Raw genomic sequence first — 20,377 nt, 5'->3', positions numbered from 1 at the left:
CCCAGAAACAAAAAAAAAAAAAAAAAAGAGAGAATTTTTACACACTATATACAGACAGTTACCAGTATGCAGTTTTCTGTCCGTGAAATGTCTTTGTCTGGTTTTGATATCACAGTAATAGGATAAGCTAGGAAATATTCCATTCTTTATAAGTCTTTTTTTAAGTTTGTGCTGAGTTTGCACTAATTTCTTTCTAAAGTCTTAGGTAGAATTCTCCAGAGAAATCATCTGAGCTTTCTTTCTTTTTTCTTTTTTTTTGGGCGGGGGGATACCAGGGATCGAACTCGGGTCCTTGTGCTTCCGAGGCAGGAGGTGGAACCACTGAGTTAAATCCCTGGGCAAATCTGGGCTTTCTTGTGGAAAGATATTTAATTAGAAATTCCATTTATTTAATGGATTTAGAGCTAATCAAGTTGACCACTATTTCTTGAATGTATTTGCATACTTTGTGCCTTTCAAAGATTCTTCCATCTTTTGTCAAATATATAGCCATTATGTAGATCATATATTATTTTAATAGTCTTGTAATATTTGTAGAATCTAATGATTCTATCCTTATTTCATTCCTGATACTGGTAATTTATTTTTTATCATTTTTCCCTAATCAATCTTGCCTAGATTGTATCAATTTCACAGATCTCAAAGAAATCAATTCTGACTTCACCAATTTTACTATTTTTCTGTTTAATGTTCGAGTAGATTCTATTATCTTTTTGTTTTTCTTCTTATGGTTTCTTTGGGTTTGCTTTTCTTTTCAGTTGTTCTTAAGAATGAAGCTAAGGTCATAGATTTGGGAATCTTAGTTTCTTATATAGGAATTTGGTGTTATAAATCCTCTTGTGATAACTGACTTAGTGGTAAGGCATCTCACAACTTTTGATGTTTTCATTTTAACCCAGTTCAAAATACTTTATTTCTCTCTAGATTTTTTTTAAATTTCTGAGTGATTTAAAAGTGTGTACTTATTTTCCAAATACATGAAGATTCTCTAAAAATCTTTGTATTAATTATTTTTAACTTAATTCCATGTGGTCAGAAAGTATATTTGGTTGATTTAAATTTTTTTTATTTATTGAGATTTGTTTCACGACCTTGAATTGGTCTGTCTTGGTCAGTGTTAATGTGCACCTGAAAAAAATATGCATTTGGCTACTGCTGGGTACAGTGTTCTATTAGGTGTTAATTAGAACAAACTGGTTTTTAGAGTGATTCGTCTCCTATCAACTTACTGATTTCCTATCTCTCTCTCCTATTGAGAGACGAGTACCAAAATCCTTATTTCTCCTTGCAATTCTATCAGGCTTTGGTCTCATATATTGTAAAGCTCTGTTATTAGCTACACAAACATTTACTAATGGAATATCCATACTCTTGATGAACTAACTACTCCCTTTGACAGAGATACGACTACCCCTAGTAATATTTTCTCTCTTGAAATCTAGTATGTCTGACATAAATATAACTATGTGAGCTTTCTTTTGACTATGTGAGCTTGGTGTTCAACCTTTTTGTCATTTTATAGTAGTTTACTTTTTAGCTTCATATATTTGAATCTTGCATGTTTTTTAATCCAGTCTGCAAAACTGCCTATTATTGTGATGTTTAGACAATGTGCATTTAATGTAAGTAGTGGTATGACTGGATTGAAACCTATCAACTTGTTTTTTGTTTCATCTGATGTCCTTTGTTCCCTTGCTTTATAATTGTCTTTGCAATTAACTAATGTTTTATCTCAACTTATTAGCTGAAATTCTTCTATTATTATAGTAGCTGCCTTATGTTTTAAAGTACTAATCTTTATCACTAATTGTCCTAGACTACTAGGGATGTAATAACAAAACACCAGACATTAACAATAGAAATCCATTTGCTCAGAGTTTAAAAAACAAAAATTCTAAGATCAAAGTACCTTCCTATAAGACCATACTCCTTGCTTCCTAGTTGGCTGCCTTTTCAATGCATCCTCACATGGCCCTTCCCCTGAATACTCCCAGACCTAGTGTATCTCTCTTCCTCATTTTATAAGGAAGGACAACAGTCATTCTTGCTTCAGGCCCCCTCCCCCTTTTTTTTGGTACCAGGGATTGAACTCTGGACCTTGCACTTGTGAGGCAAGCAGCACCATCCCTGGGTAGGGCCCCATTCTTAGGTCTTTCTTTAACCTTCATTTCTTCTTTAAAGGCTCAGTCTCCAAATATAGTCCCAACAGGGGTTAAGGCTTCAACATATATAAAAGAGGGGCATAATTCAGTATATAACGCTATCATCCAGTCCCATAACTATTTCAGATGTGGTATGATATCACCATATTACACTTTCCATTCCTACCCTCAGCAATTTTGCTGTCATCATATTGTTCTACATAATAAAACCCTATAAGTTCTTTGTCACTATTTTTGCTTTTAACAGTTAATTATCTTTCAAAGCAAATTAAATTTTAAGAAAAAAAGTTTCATACAAATACACACACACACACACACACACACACACACACACACACACACACACAGGCAGTTACTGTTTTAAGTTTTCTTCATTCCTTTGTGTAGGTCCAGATTTCCATATGGTTATCATTTTCTTTCTGGCTAAAGTATTTCCTTTAATATTTATTGAAACATATATCTATTGGTGATGAATTCTTTAAAATTCTTTTAGAATGTTTGAAAGTCTTTTCACTCTTAAAAAAATTTTCTGTGCAGTGCTGGTGACCAATCCCAGAGCTCATGCATGCTAAGTAAGTGTTCAGGTAATGAATTATACACCAGATTTTTCACTTTATATCACAACAGTACATTTTACTCTTTTCTCTAAAAAGAACAACTTCTATAAACATAACACTTTCAAAACCATGAAATAAATATGTATAATAATTTTAACTAAACTACATCACTAATTTGAATTTCACCAGTTTTCATATGCACTGATTTGGCTGATTTTTATAAGGTATTTTTTTTTCAAATACATAATTCTAGGCTGACTTTTTTTCCCTGTATTTTAAAAATACAGGTATTTTATTATAATTAAATAAATAAATAAATAAATAAATAAATAAATAAATAAATCTGGTTTAGAGTATTTTAAAATATTTTTTTTACTTTTATCAGTATTGTACATGTTTGCAGTGCATAACAACTATATTCAATGTGGGAAATTGGTATATGTACAGAACACATTTCAATTTTTTCCGTTCCCTCGACCCTCCTTTTATTTTGCTAGCATCAGATTAATTTATAAAACCTTACAAGGTTAATTATCATATATAAGATTAAAATCCAGATGAATAGGCCAAAACACATATAAAACATGTAAGACAATTATACTAGGTCAAGGTACGCTTTTAGATATGTCTGTGCTGGATTACAATAATTTTTTTTTCTTTTTGCTTATTATCTTTTATTTCATACCATATATTTTTTTTTCATACAAGAGAAACCATGCAATATTTAAACTTGTATGTCTGAGTTATTTTACTTACATTATGATCTCAAGGTGCATATTCTTACCAATGACTCAAGTTTTGGTGCTTGCTTTGGCAGCACATATAAAATGACTTGTTTACCCTTTTTTATGGTAGAACAGTACTCCATTGTGTATAAACCCACATTTTCTTTATCTATTCATCTGCTGAAGGACATATACACTATCCAGGATTTAGCTATTATGAATTCTGCTGCTATAAACATGTGGATTCATACATCACTGTGGTATGATTGATGTCATTAACTCTTTGGGAAAGAAGTTTCATCTATCTATCTATCTATCTATCTATCTATTATTTATTTATTTTTTTGTACCAGGGATTGAACTTCGGACCTTGTGCTTGAGAGCAGGCAGCAACACCACTGAGCTAAATATCTGCAGCCCAGTTTATAATATTTTTAATGCAAAATCTGCTATCCTTATCTTTGTTCTGTCAAAAGGTTTGTTTCTTTGATATGGCTTGCTATAGGTTTTTTTTTTTCCTTGAGATTATGATTCACTGGACTCCTCTGATCTGTAGATTTACAGTTTATATCAAATATGAAAATATACATGCCCATTATTTTTCAGAATATTTCTTTCTTTACACTCTACCTGCTCCTCTTTAGAGACCTCAATTACACACATATCAGGTGTTAAGGGTTTAGATCAAGAATGTACCTCAAAGACCTCGTGCACTCATAGGCGTGACTTCTGGAAGGGTCCTGGATTATGGGGGTGCTATACTCCCTCATAAGTGGCTGAATGTGCTGTTGGGAAACAGGATCTGGTAGGAAAAGGCAGATCACTGGGTGTACAACCTAAAAGGGTCACTTCTTGGCTCCTCCCTTCTCTCTGTCTCTCTCTTATTCCCTTTTCTCCCTTCTCTCTTCTTCCTGGCCACCAAGACATGAGCAGTTTTCCTCTGCTTAGGCCCTTCCACCATGCCCTTCTACCTTGGAGACAGCCAATGATGGACTATAACTGTGAGCCAAAATAAACTTTTTTAAGCTGTGGGTGTTGGGAATTTGTCCCAAAGATGAGAAAGTAATTAATATACTAGGCCATTTGACACTACCCCACACCTTTGGAGGGGGGGTATTGCTATACATTCAAGTTCCCTACATTCTTCTTCTCTAAAGCCTAATCTATTAATTCCAAAATCTAATCTATTAATCCCATCCAATCTATTTTCATTTAAGACACAGTAGCTTAAAACACTCAAAGGATTAGTTTTCAGACACATTCCACTTCTATACTTACATGTTTAATCTTTCCTTTAGTTTCCTAAACATATGCAATATAATTATAGCAATGCTTTCACGTAGGTTTACAGTTTCTACATTACTTTTGGGTCAATTCTGATTGATTGCATCGTCTCTGTATTGGTTTTAATTTCCTATCTCTTAATTTGACAAACTGACAAATATTATGAATTTGATTTCCTTTGATGCTGTATTCCTTTTTTTTATAGACAGAGTCTCATGATGTGGTTCAGACTGGCTTTGACTTCAAACTCATGGGGATCTTCCTGCCTCAGTCTCCTCAGTGCTGGAATTATAGGGGTGGTGTCACTATGCCCAGCTTGGTATTGCATAAATATCTTTGGCCACTGTTCTTTATTATAGTTAAGCTATATATTATATTAAAGTGTAAAAATTGATCCTTTCAGGTCCTCCTTTTAAACTTTGTAAGAGGGATCAGGAAAGCATTTATCTGAAGGCTAATCTGGCCCCACTGGTGAGGTAAATGCCTTCCTCACTGCCCTACTTCATACTTAATAAATTATGAAATTTTCTGTGTTGGCTGGTGGGAATATAAACTATTCTTCATCTTGTATGAGCTCTGAGAATTGTTTCCTGTGATCTTCTAAAGAATTTATTTTCCCAGCTTGCATAACCTCCTCAATAACATTCTTTGATCCATCAGAACTCAGAAACTCAAAGGAAATGCTGTGCAAATCTTCAGAGTTTTCTCTGTGTAGGGGATCAATCCTCTTCACTACTTTTTCTTATAAACTGTAGCCATTTAGGCTGCTGTGGATTTCCACTTTGGCTTCTTCAATTCAGACAGATCACCAGGCTCTTCCAGAGTTTCCTTTCCCTGCACCAGGTATGGAACTCTCCCAAAGCACTGGTCTGGGAGTAATCACAGCTCTTACTTTATTTGTTTTTTATCTCTCAGCAATTGTTCCCAATATATGTTTTGAAAATTATTTTTTTGTATATCTTGTTTAGTTTTTTAGTTGTATCTGAAGAGAAGTCCAATCTCCATTCTTCTATCTTGTCCAAAGATGAATCTATTAGCAATGTTTTCAAAACAAACAAGAATTTCTTATTCAATCTTATAAATATAAAATCCAGCCATTGCTTCTCAGCCTTTTGGCTATGATCAAGTATAAAATTCAGCCAACACTTTCTTGGTTATATCAGACATCCACTACCACAGAGGTGCTTTGTGACTCCCATTTCAAACAACTTATGAGCAAATTAATCTACTTCTTTATTAAACTTAGTTTTCAAGGTTTTATGTGTAACATCTTTCTTAAATAAATTATATCATACTTCAATTATTCTTTTGATAATGCAGATATGTTTGAAGCTTCAAGAAACAGAATCTATTCTACAATCTAAATATTTTTCAATTTCAACTACTTCTGCCGGAATCACTGTCAGTGCCTTAGTCTAGGACACAATCAGCTCTACTTAGGTTTACAACAACTGTCCCAACTGACCAGATCCTAGCCTCTTCTCTCTCATCTCAGTTGTCTCCTGCATTTCAGCTGAAAGAGAGTAAGTGACAAACAGAAGAAAAGGAGGAGCAAGAAGAAAGAGAAAGGGGGTAAAAAAGAAAGTTTTGTTGGATGACTTTATGTTTGAAATATAATCACACTACTAGGTCAAGATACTGCTGCCTTTGGCTAAATTAGGCTAATTTTTAAAATATATATAATGTCAATACTAATCTTTATCTTCTCTGTTTTCCAAAACCAATCTCAAATCTTCCATCATCACCACTTTTTTGTTCCTCTTTTTTGGGGTGACAAAGCGAACATAATTGGGCCTAATTTAAAAGACTCAGAGGCTGGGGGTTTAGCTCAGTGGTTCTACTGCCTGACTCACAAGCTCAAGGTCCCAAGTTCAATCTCCAAAAAAAAAAAAAGATTCAGCACGCGCGCGCGTGTATGTGTGTGAGAGAGAGAGTGTCCTCCACAAGCAAAGAGCAGTGAATTATTTCATAATGTAGAAAACAGATGCTAATAGGAAAACAGATAAAAATATGAGATTCGTGGATGTAAAGGGCAGCTCTATACAGACCTATTTTTACTACTCTTTCATGTTCATAAATAACACAAAATAAAGAGGAAGAGAGTAGGGTGGAAAGGAGAAGTCAACTGGTAACCAGAACCTCCAAGTTTACATTTCCACAGATTAAAAACTAATAATAATAATGGGTTCTTATTTCCCCTTATTTCAAGAATATCCAAATATGGTCAATTTTAGACTTAGTAAAATATACTCATCTTCTGGGTTATTCAGAAACTGATCCTATTTAAAACCAGTCAAGTTTTATATTCTAAGTGAAAAATAATCTTTAAATATTGTTGCTTTGTAAAAGTAGTCTAGTAATAGTTTATAAATTTTCTGAACCAAACTAGGCCCTCTGATTTATACACCCCACCAGAGGCAACATGATTTTCTAAATCAGATAAAAGTGGTAGAGTTAGCAGAAGAAAACTGATCACTAATATTTCCAATAGATTTATATCAATGTTCCTTTAAATAAATTTAAGAGGAAAATAATATGTGGATACTGTAATATGTCAAAATGAAGATCAAGTAATAGTAAGCCTTATATTATGATAGAGTAAAACAAAAATTTTCAGGAGCTCAGCCCAAAGTAATTCTTTCTATATAACAGCCTGAAGATACAGGTACCTAAATTTCCAAAGATATTTGCTAGTTCGTACAAGTTTGTCAGAAATTGGTAGTACTATCAACATTTTTAGTAATTTAGTATATCCTTCTTAATGATAGTTTGATAATATGTATCAAAATAAGAAATAAGGATGCCCTTTTACCTAGCAAATTCACATCTATGGATAAGAGCTAAGGAGAAAACTGACACAAATAGATATTGTTTAGCACAGTATTTTTTATTTTCTTTTTAAAAAAGAATAAAATATCAGTGGAAGTCTGGTTATGTGGATTATAGTATATAACTTTTGGGGGGGGCAGAATCAAACTTGGGACCTTGCACTTTTAAGGCAGGTGGTGGCACCACTGAGCTAAATCCCCTTCCCTATAACTACTAACAATTATGTGGATCGCCAGGCATGGTGGCACATGTCTGTAATTCCAGCACTCGGGAGGATGAGGCAGTAGGATCGCTATGAGTTCAAAATTAGCCTGGGCGATACAGTGAGTCCCAGGTCAATCTCAACTACATAGTGAGACCTTGACTCAACAAAACAAACAAACAAACAAAAAACCCCAAAACAGAAAGTATGTGTACAAGCAGCCATTTGTATAAAATAAAATTTTAAAAAATAAAATGTTAACAAAGATACTACACCTCTAGGCGAGATGCTGAGAATATTTTTGCTTTCTTCTTTGAACTTTTGTGGTGTGCCTACAATTTTTCAGCAAATGCACGTCATTTTTAGAAAAAAAGTTAAAAAAAAAAAAGATTTAAGGTTTACAAATCATGGAGTCACTTGCACCATGAACTTTCATTTGCATATCATCACTGAAAGGAGTGGTATTATCATGAGAATTCACATAAAATAGGTAACATCTAAACTGAGACCAGCAGAATGAATACATATGAAAACAGGAAGTCTATATCTGAGAAACAGAAGATATTTAAATAAAAACCAGATGACTTAAAAATCTGAAGGTATTTATATATCAAGTGCTCCAGTAATGGTAAATCATTAAGTCACAGGGCATATCACCTACTTCATTCCCAATACAGTATTACTCTCCTCAAAAGGAGCAAAAGTATCCATTTAGACTGGTCAATGAGTAGTCCAGAAAAGTGAGACTATTGCAAAATTGGAAAGTAGCATGAATTGCTGAATAAAACTACAAGTATTTCCTATATGCTTGTGTATATGATAAAATCCATTTGTCTCATTCCGCAATAAGTAGAGGTTTAGAGCCATTTTTCTTAACCAAGAATCCTGTCATATTTAGTCATAGAGTTAACATATATTAAGATTTTCACATTTTTTTCCACAAATACTGTATCATAAAACTGCACAAAAGAAAATGTAAGAAGATGCATGGAGCATGACATTTCAGGACTAATAGGCCAAATACTCTTTTAACTAATAATTAGTAGCTGAGGTTCATTCATTTGATTATTTAAGTAATACCTAAAAGTCACTGTGCCAGGCACTGGGAAAAAGACTTGTAAAACACAGGTCTGGTCCTACAAATTCACAGACTAGCACTTCACAGGTATATCCTCAATTCAATCCTATACTTCCAAGAGAAAAGAACACTGATGTTTAAAAAAAAAAAAAAAGTACAATATCTACAATGTACTACATACTATTAGCATATATGATGAATTATATAAAAGATTAATTAGAACAACATGGTAAATGCTAGGAAAAAGTGAGCAAACACTGTCTAATTAGATCATCAAACCATATGTGTGAATTGAATCCTCAAATGCCAAATTTATTAAATGAAGACAGAGAAAACAGTACATCAGCCAATTACATGTTCAAAAAGAATGTTCAAAGCCTGAAGCTCAAATAGTGCAGTATTTCTCAAGGAACTCACAAGGCACTGTTTGGTTAAGTCTGCAGTAGTAAACAAGATCAAGTTCAAAAGCACCTTCCGTGCTTTTGAAATAAGAAATATAGGTAGAACTAAATTATAATTCAGTAAAAGTGAAGACAATTTCAAAGCAGCACAAGCAACAGTTCTTAGAGGATAATGAAGGGCAGGTAAAAAAAAAAAGAGAAGGCAGGAAAAGCTCACAGACACTGAGGGCTATCAATGAACTACACAATGGACATATAGTTGTGCATGAGTGTGAAGAGGGTATAAATGCAAGACAGGTTTTTAGGAAAATATTTGGGTATTTTCAACATGTTGAATTTGAAGCCTTATACAGCAAAGAAGTTCAAAATGATCTAGAAATAAAATATTTACTGTGACTGCAGAAAACCGGAAGAGGGAAACAAATCTGGGAGTCATGGAAGAATCCTTGAGAGCAGGACAAAAGACAAGAAGTTTTGAGGGAAAAAATGAAGAACAATCTAAGAGCTAAGAGAAAAACAGTTTCAAGAGGAGAATAGGCTGGACATGGTGACTCACACCTGTAATCATAGTACTCAGGAGGCTGAGGCAGGGGGGTGGCCATGTTTTTTATCACCAAAGAGTGAGATCAAGGCCAGCCTGAGCTACACAGCAAGATTCTGTCTCAAAAAAGCGGTGGCGGAGAAAACAACAATGTCTACTGCAGGAGAACTCAAGTAAGAACACCACCAATAACTGGCAATCAAAACTAGATGATACCAGTAACTGGTATCAAAAATTCAGTGATAAAATAGAAAGGGAAAATACTGAAAACTAAGAAATACATCAAAGTTAAAAAAGAGCCACAAGTAGAAACCATTCCCCAAAGTACTGCCCAGTTGCTGACTAGTGAACATTTCCTTATAGAAGATATCTGTTCTACAGTTTATCAGCTAACAGGAGAGACTTAATCACGCCATGTTTATAAGCTAGGAGAAAGAATCAATAGAGAGACTAATGAAAAACTGAAGCATTAAGTAAAAGAATATGTTGCCAGAAGGAGGATGGAAGTCTTCCAGAGTGTTAATAAAGGAGACAGGAAGAAATATAATAACAAAGGAAATGCACAATTATAGACAGGTAGGAAGCACATGAAACCATTCACTCTCAGTGACTTTTTCTTGGCCACTCTGAAAAACACATGCTCATTACTCAAAAATGCAAGGGAGGGTGAGTGAGGTTTGAGAAAAATGTTAAAGATTTACAACAGCAGCTATAGAGAAGGTTAAAAAAGGGAAGAGAAAAAGGAAGGGGTCTAAGGTAGGATGGGAGTATATTTACAATAAAGCCCCTGCAGCTGCTTTTGTAGTTCCATAACTCAAGTACCAAGAAACCAAAATCTAAGCAGGACAGGTTGAGAATTTACATTTATAAAAGCCAATCAAGGGCTGCAGATTTAGCTCAGTGGTGCTGCCACCTGCCTCGCAAGCACAAGGTACTGAGTTCAAACCCCAATACCAAAAATAAAGTAAAATAAAACAGCCAATCTATTCATCAAAAGCCTAAATTGTCCCATTTTCTAGGATCGGAAGACTAAGAAACACCTGAAGTAACAGCTAGACCCAATGAGTAACAAGACTGAAGTGTATCCAGTAAGTTTCCAAAACCTCCCTGAGATCTTGAAATCACCCATTATAATCAACCAGGATTCACAGGAGAAATTATGAGCCGTGAGATTTTAATGTGAGCCTTCTTATTTTTTATATAAGAAATACTATTTAATTCCAGGCTGAAAGAAGGATACCATAAGAACCATAAAAAGAGATACTGACAAGTAGATAATGAAGTCAGATGGATCTTCTAACAGATCCATAGTCCAATAGTTCTTATTCACTTATACCATTTTTCTGGGTAAAGGAAAAACAAAACTACTACTTACAGTGTATGACTCATAACACCATTATTTTAAAAAGCATGAGACAAAGTGAACATTATTTAACATATTTACTTATATTTCTTTAATATATTAATATGCTTAATATTTATTAACATCTATTTTTAGGAAAAAATCTGCAATACTATAGGAAGTTTACAAAATCATGGATTTCCCCAATCCTTTCATTCAAGTTCGTACCTAATTTTCACGTAAAGCAGCATATTAGATTATTCCTTTAAAAAAATAAGGGTTTTTAAAATTAAATTTTGAAACTATTTGAGACAGCATTAAAATGTAAGCCCCCAGGGAGATCAAATGTCAGTCCCCCATTCTAAGCATAGCATGATACCATCACACATATATGACTGTAACTACAGACATAAACACAAAGTTCAATTTCAGGAAGTAAGGCACAACTAGAAGAATGAACATTTATTTAGTATCTATTATGTGCTTCAAAATTTGAATCCTTGAAACAATTCTAGAGTAGGTTATAAACTATTTCAACCTCAATCAAAGACATTTTGAACTGTGTGACCACAAAAATATGAAAGACCTTGAATTCACATTTACATTACAGACAGGATGGGTAATCAGCTTAGGCAGAGAAGAGAAAGATCAAAGTGAATTTGTACTTCCAGTGAAATAAAGTGCTGTTGATGTGGCATCTCAGGTGATCTTCTGCTTGGTATTTGGGCTGAGAGCTTGAGAAAATTACAAAACAAAGAAACTTTATCACTAAATAATGTTTAGAAGTAATTAAAACTTACTTCGCTCAGATGATTGAAAAATGTAAAAAATATGTACTAAGACAAAGTTAAAATTTAAGATTTAAAGAAGTGGAAGATCTTTAACATTTCAAAAGAAATAACCATCTTCAGCAGGTTGTAATAGCACACATCTGTAATTCTAAGACTGAAGATGGCTGAGGTAGGAAGGCTGTAAGTTCAAATCCTACCTGGGCAACTTAGTGAGACCTCTATCTCAAAATAAAAAATAAAAAGGGATGAGGGTGTAGTTCAGTGGTAAAATGCCCCTAGGTTCAGGTTCCAGTGCTGCAAAAAAGAACCACTGTATGTTCTAAATCTTTTTGATAGTAACACTAAAATGCAGCAGGGACATATGGTGGCTATGAACCCCATAAAAACCATTTTTAAGTATACAAAGAATGATAATTATGTATGGCAAACATACTAATAAAAAACACAATTCTTGAAAAAATAAAACGTACTTAAACTGAAAATCAAAAAGTCTCAGAAAACTTACAAAATTGTATATATCATTCAATAAAAGAAAATTAAAGTGACTTAAAAATAAGCAAGGTATTATAACAACACAGAAATACTAAACACGTGCCTACTCTCAAATATTTACAAATCCAGTGGAAAAAGATAACTAAAAAAATTAATACAAAACAAAAAAAATTAACACAAAACTGCTAAATATTATGTATTGTGAAAACAGTATATATATGCATATATGTTTCTCCCAGATGTGTGACCAAGAATTCCTCAAAGGAGGAAATTTTTTTCTAGGCTCAGTAACAATGATGTAGGGAAGACAAAAGTACAGAGAACTGACAATGTATTTCATATTAAATGCAACAGAAAAAAATCCCATATGATTAAAATGCAGAGTATGTTAACAGGTAGGGAAACACAGTATAACCCCAGAAAGAGAGGCGAGGCCAGAGCCTGTAAAGATTTAACCAAATATTCAGAAGAAGTTTATGTGTAAGACATGAAGTATGTCAGTAGTGATTTTAAAAAGAAGAAAAGAAAAAAGAAGAAACTATACAGACTATTTAAAGAACAGAGATTAAAAGCAAACAACATAGTAGGAAAAGCTCAGGATTTAAAATTAAACAGATCTTCACCATTAGGCTTTTCTAAAAGTACAATGTCCATACTTATCAAGTGGGGGAAATATGCATTCTTGTTATAAAGACAATACATAAGCAAATGTACATTGTCCAATGTTTTAACTTTCAATTTATGAGAAGAAAAATTCAGTAATACCTTTGTTATAAGAAGTAGTGGAAATTAGGAGATACCAGGGAAGAAGTCAGATATTTAACCTCATTGGCTAGGACAATGACAATGTCATTAACTGAAAAAAAAAAAAAAGGAGACTAGAGATCTGAAGAACAAAAAAAAACAAGTTTAGACAGATTTGCTGTGATAATGGGATATATATCTATATCCACAGACAAGAGAAAGCATGAAATATCTGGTTCTTGAACTCAGAAGACAACTCTAAAAAGTAAAATTTCAGGGACTAACAACACACAAGAAAAAGCAAAGAACAAGTAAACCAGGAAAAGGCAAGCACAAGGAGACAGAAATGAAAGAGTAAGGAGCATAAAAAGGAAAAGAGTCTCAAAAGTAAAAAAGCAGTTAACAGTATTAATGGGTAAAACTGATAACATTTGGCAATTTTAAGACTCCTGCAAATTTGCCAGCAGGTTCAGCAAAATTTTGGTGATACCAAACTGCAGACATTTAAAGAATAAATGCATGGCAAAAAAAGAAGAGAAAGAATAGAAGATACTTCACAGGTCCCTTTTGGGGAATTGTACATACATAATAATAGGAATGATAATGATAGTTTTATCAGCATTTCACACAGCTACATAAAGCCTCTACAATGCTTTCAAGTACTATGGAATAAATATATGCTTCTTCCATTCTCTAGCAGTTCCAAACATATGTATTATAAAATAAAAATATGTATCACTATTTTTATAAAATAAAAAGTTTGGTAGGCCAGCTCTTTCATAGCATGAGATTCTTGATCAAAAGTAAATAAAAAGATTACAAGTAATAAAAAAGGTTGGTGATTACAGGATTCTTCAGAGAAATATGGCACTGAAGAGAATAAACACAATATAAATGAAAAAACCCTCATACAGAGATCTTATTCTTAAATTTTTTATGGATTACAGTGGAACCTCAACTTTCGAACTTGACTTTCTCTAGGGCTGGATGTAACTCAAGTTGAGTCAACTGAAGGCTCAAACTCCTCTACACAGCCTTAAAAGTCTCTCTCTTCTTCCTCTCGGTTTTTTGTTTTGTTTTGTTTTTTTGGGGTACCTGGGATTGAACTCGGGTCCTTGCACTTGCAAGGCAGGCCACCGAACCACTGAGCTAAATCACGGGCGCTTCTCTCTTCTTTATACAGGCAGATCTCAGTGTCCTTAGAGAGACACTGGCCCAGGATTTCTTAATTAAGCCCACACAGGAAAAGACGCTGTAATATTCCTTCCAGAATTCTTTAAGGGTTAAATTTGTATCTGAGACCATCTGGAAGCACAAAGGGCTGGCATTCAGGTCAGTTCATAGGTTGAAATTAAAATTCCAGTCGTAACCCAGGTTGTTCATGTCAGGCCAAGCATAACTCGAAGGTCCACTGTAGACGGTTTTTGTTTAAAAAAATTGGGATAGGCCAAGGTGTTAGGTCAAAATTAAGAAGTGAATATAAAGAAATATTTACAGTTTCAGAAAGGAAGTTAAACAACACTGAGAAAAAGATAATCACATGGAAATAGGACTGATGCTCCAGAGTCATGCCTAAGTTATTGCCCATGTATAGAAAACTTTCTCATTCTCATTAATAAGTTGCACTACCAAAGTTCAATTAACCAAGTAGATAATTAAACCAATTATAGTTCTACTGCAACCAGAGTGGTATCATATAGAAATTAAGGGATTTTTAAGTCTGCCAAACCTTGGTTCAAATTTCTGTTCTTCCACTGACTGTTTAATCTTAATGTTAGTTAACTTCTCTGAAGAAATTTCATTTTTTAGTAATGTTTATGCCATAAGCTATTATGAAGATCAAAAGAATATACAGAATTTAGCAGAGTATCTGGCACAAAGTAACCATTTAAGAAACACAGCTATAATCATTAAAATGAAATATAAATATTTATAAATATAACAATATTAAAGGGTAGTCATATATAAAATACAAATATGTATAAATACAAAACAATATTAAAGAGTAATCATCAAACAAGGTCAGGAAAATCAGTATAGGACTGCTTTATAATTTTTCTTCTACAACAAAAGATAAACACTCCAATAGAAAAAGATACAGTATAATGACATACTCTTTTTTTAATAAACTACTCCTAGGTTCCCAGTTTAAGTAATCCACAATGATAGTAAAAGAAACAAGGTAAATATTTCTCAATACTTCAACATGTGACTCATACTGTAAGACATTTTTGAATTTATAAACATCTAAATTCAGAATCTAACATTCCTTATGTCTTTAAAAAATAAAACATAACTCAAGTTAGGCCCTATACTAAAATAATGATCTTCCAAGCTATACTAAAAAGAATCCCCTCAGAACTGCCATTAGAATGGTAAAGGGCAGTTGTAGAGAGGTCCAATAGCTTACACCTCTGTAATGATCAGTATTCTACTCTACAAACTACAAGTAATTCCAGTTTCATTTTTATCTATCCTTACATAGTGTAGGTCCAACTTATTTTCAAACTTTCTTTTTAAAACTGAAAATAATTACGTTAACCAATATCAAATCTCTCTTCCAGTCTCAAATACAAGAAAAATTCAGTTAAAACTATATTGGTATTCAGAATTAACACATCCAAAATTTTCCAATGCAATTTTAAATACTGTATATATATGATTATGGAATGTCTTATTTTTAATGTTTTATTTTTTTATTTTTCTGTTTTACTTTTTCCTTATCTTTAGAAAAACATTTGCAAAATTTTAGGTGGGGCAAACACCACATTTTGCACTATTTTTGGAATAATTTTGTTATTCTTGTGCCTAAGGCAATACAAGTTATCACTACTATACTAATATTAAACAAAACAAAATAACATAGAACCTCTTTAGAATATAAGGTAAAAGATAAAGAAAACCAAGTTATTAACTTTGTTATACCTTTTTTGTGTATAATACATGTATTTGGGATTGTATGTTTTGATTAGGAATATATTTTAAATACTAATTCACTGTTTAAGAGGAAAAATATGCTACCTCTGGTGAAACTGAAACTGATTAACAGAAATAGTCATATTACATAATTATCCATTTTTAAAAATAAAATATAATAATTAAAACTAAAATGGAATATAAATTATTTTGCAGGTATATCAAAAGGTTTACAAAGAAAATAGTCCTCAAGTTATAAAAATTCATTTTTATTATTCAGTGTAGATAAGTAAAGATAGAATAAAAGATTGAAATGTGTCTGTAATAATCCTTTAACATACTGCTAAGGTTTGTTCCTAGACAAGAGCGTATACATGCAATTTTTATTTCCTACTAAAAATTCACCCCCTAAAACTATGGAACACCTTCCTGTTGTTCAAGATTCTAAATAAATGGAACTTTCTGTGGTAAACTTTATGACTTTTATATTAAAATAAATGAACTCAAATGTTAACAAAATTAAATAAGAAAAAATAAATTTAATAATATAATAGGTAAGTAAGTTATAATTAGGAAATGCTCAAAAAGCCATTACACAAGAATCATTTAGTTAATGGGCCACTAATCTCATTTTATCTTTAAAAATTTTTTAAATCACCTATGTGTAAGAGCTAAACCATCCAATACTTTTAACACCCACCAAACCCACAGACACAGAAAGTAGCCAAAGATATTCACTTTCAAAAAATGTCTAATAAAAATTATTTTTACCTGTAAATTGTTTTCTGTGACTCTGTTCCACCAAACCATATTGATGGGTACTCCTGATTTACACCTGTCAGCCAGGCAGCCAATAGGGTTCTTTGCTTTTCGTGCCTTTGATCCCACCGGAACTAGCCTCTCCTCCAGCATCCCCAGGCGATACTTCCTTGGCTAGGAAAAAGAAGGAAAGAAACCAGGCCACTCCTAACATCCCCCGCACTAATCTAAACTAATATAACTAACATACAGAAGATATCAGAAATGGTGGGATAAGAAACAAGTAAAATTTCTAAAACACTCCCTTCTAATGTACTTACCACCCATCAAATCCCACCCCCGACCCCACACTTCTAAAATAACATACAGTAGTAATAAGGCTGGACAATATTATGTAAAGTAACAAATGTTTTACAGAAATATAATCTGATTTTATAAGACTTTAGTGAATTGAAATTAATTCATTAGCAAAGTAAATGCTTTGCAATTTTTTTTCCCACTGGAACTTACCTATTCTTACTGAAATATGAAGAAATAGCTTCAAGGGCACAAAAGACAGATAAAAATCTCCAAACTGCATCTTTTTCAGCAACTTATCTTGCTACCATGTTTCCTAATGAGAACCACTCCAGTAAGGAATGGCTTTTTCAAGATTATTTTAATTCTAGGTACAATAGACCAGGGTATATGGATAGTCACTCTATCTTAATTGGGTATTTAATCTAATATACTTTTAAAAAAAAGAAAAATAACACAAATTTCATTGGTTCTTTCAATCTCAGTAATTTGCAGACTGATGTTAAATAAACTGCCCCAAAAATAAAAACTTCACTAGCTAACATAACAAAGTCAGTAAACCATCTTAACATTGGTAGCAGCACTTTTGTGAAAATTACATGAAGATAGTTTCCACCATCTTCTTTTAATTATAGCACATTTGTACTAAATTGAACCCTAAAGGGAATTTACATATATATGTGTGCATGTGTATATATTTTCCCCTTTCAGAAAATACTCTTGATACATGCTTGAAAAAATACTTATATTAAAACCTGATTATTAGCAAATCTGTTTACTCATTCTGTCAACAGTTAAAATTTTCTTCAAAAAATGCTGTCAAACAAAATTTAGAACATTCTAGGCACAAAGACAACTAATCTGAAGAAAATATCTGACATAAATTATAATAACTTGCAAATAATGCCCATGGAAATTATTCTATGCAAATTAGATTCTGCTCTCCACAAGTGGGCCTCTGCCACATTGTCTTTGATTTGAAAACATAATTTGTACTAAGTAAAGCAACTAAATTGCCTACCCACCCAATAATTATTAACTGTAGATAGTGTTATGATGCTAAAATAGTTCTACTTTTATGCAATCTTCAACTAATCCAGTTACCTTCTACATACAGATCAGAAAGAATTTCACATATTAAGTGAAACAATTTTAAAGGAAGTTATTTCTAGTAACACAACCCCTTGGACAGAGGGTAAGACTAAACTCATACATTTTTATGTTTAAGTACATAACTACAGAAGGCTTTAACATACAGTAAGAGTAACAACCTTAATTAAGTGTTCACTAATGTAAATTTTACTTTTTAGAAAGCTGAAGATTATCCAAACTGTACAACAAAACTTCAACATAACAAAAGATATTTAAAATCACAACAACCAACACACTTAAACATGGATATTTAAACCCCAGCATTATCTGAGTGCAAGAAAATTACTGTTTTCTGTAGTTTACACCTCACAAATTCAGACCCACTTTGACCCAGTTATTAACAGTGAGTGCAATTTGTTCTCTATGGAGGACATTAAGGAATTTAGAAATTTTAAACACAGCCAGTGTTTCATCCTCCCTCTTCAATGGCTTTCACTATATAATTATGCTTCATGTTTCCAAAGAGGAATTCATTACTCCTCTCCTTCTACTACATGCCTAAAACCTATAACCACTTAAAGCCTGTAACTCTTAAGTCGAGATCTTCACATTTTTCAATAAAAACTCTTAATACAAAAATAAAACCTATGTGACACTGCATGAAGAAATCTAAGATATCAATACCTTTCAAAATTCCACTATAAGCAACAAAATACAAAATAACATTCAAAAAAGGCAGCAAAAGCAAGCATGATGGTCACACAAAAAGATTACTACATACAAGTCTCACTGCATAGAATGTACACTACAGTATTACCTCATCTGTGAGCTAATTTCCAAATTATTTGAACTACTATTTATCTCTTAGAACATATTTTCAACCAAACATCTGCATACAATGCAGATGCAATTTTTGGCATCAGGAACTATTCTGGTTCAAAATATGATGACACACAAACATACCTTTTCTTCAAAAAAAGATATACTTTAGGCCAGTAGTCATGAATCTATGGCATGCAGGCCACAATGGGCTGTCAGTTACCACTTTTCACCATCGCTATTCTAGGCAGTAAAACATATTTACACATAGTCAAGGTATCAGTAGAGACAAAAGCACTTCACAAGGCAGGCAAATATCTGAGCAGATTTTGAAGGAATAATCAGTGTGCTCATACAAAATAAGAGAAAGATGTAAGAAAAATGTAAACACAGAAGCATAAGGACATTGTGAAATTTAGCCCACCATGACAGAATTAAGCTTGAGAGCCAAAGGTGAGGTGTGAAAGCAATAATACATGTATTATTTGTTGTGGGTTTTTGTTTTGTCTGTGCGTGTGTGTGTGTGTGTTTGCAGTACTGGGGATGGAACCCAGGGGTGTTCTATCACTGAACTATAACCCATTCCAGGTTGGCCTGGAACTTGTTATTGGTAATTAGTTATTGGTAAGCAGAGGATGAGGAAAAGATGAAAGTCAGCTGGAAGATAAGGAAGAGGGGCAAACAAAATCTTATGGGAGATGTTTATTTCTTATATTTTCTTGACTGTTCTTCCAGAGCAAACAACAGTCAATAACACTTCCTCCCTCTGCCTCAGCTTCTGAAATCCTTACTTAGGCCAACCTTGAGAAATCAATGATGCAGGGATAAATGTCTTTGTTAATCATCTATTCTTGATAGCCTTGACAGTTCCAGCTTGCTTGTTATTATGAGATGGGAGCATTTTAAAATACCATATCCTATAGATTAGTGGCTTTTCTACTCCATCAACTACTAAGTCAATGCTATATACTAGAATTCACAATCGCCAACAGAATCTACAACTGGCTGGGTTTTATTATCTCTCTTGCTAATATACACAACTTTTGCTTTAAGTCTTAAGATTTATAACAAAAGTGATTATTAACTTTCTACACAAAACTCTCAAATGAGCACAGTAAAACAGCAGTTGAAATACTTTTACTCTTTTTATTTGAAATATCTTCTTAAAAAAGCCTGTGGCCAGCTGCAGCGGTACATGCCTATAATTCCAGCTATTTAAAAGAGGCTGAGGTACAAGGATCACAAGTTTGAGGCCAGGTTGGGCAACTTAGCAAGACTGTCTGAAAATTTTGTAAAACTATAGAAAAAAAGGGCTGGAATGTAGCTCAGTAATAGAGGCCCCTACG

General features: G+C 33.1%; 1 protein-coding gene across 4 annotated transcripts in view; it reads right to left on the bottom strand.

Moving 5' to 3' along the window:
• Positions 1 to 20,377, bottom strand: part of Pan3 (poly(A) specific ribonuclease subunit PAN3) — a 126,444-nt gene that overhangs the window by 75,280 nt on the left and 30,787 nt on the right. For 3 of the 4 annotated variants that reach the window (XM_010623842.3, XM_010623841.3, XM_010623844.3), the window contains one exon: positions 16,836 to 16,997. The exons of the other annotated variant lie outside the window; for it this stretch is intronic. In XM_010623842.3, coding sequence (XP_010622144.1) covers positions 16,836 to 16,997 — 162 coding nt within the window. The remainder of the gene's footprint in view (positions 1 to 16,835; positions 16,998 to 20,377) is intronic. 4 annotated transcript variants of the gene reach the window in all.

Source organism: Fukomys damarensis, unplaced genomic scaffold (assembly GCF_012274545.1).
Source record: "Fukomys damarensis isolate Sample0158 unplaced genomic scaffold, DMR_v1.0_HiC HiC_scaffold_38, whole genome shotgun sequence".
NCBI classification, from domain to species: domain Eukaryota; kingdom Metazoa; phylum Chordata; class Mammalia; order Rodentia; family Bathyergidae; genus Fukomys; species Fukomys damarensis.
This window is presented reverse-complemented; position numbering and strand designations above follow the sequence as displayed.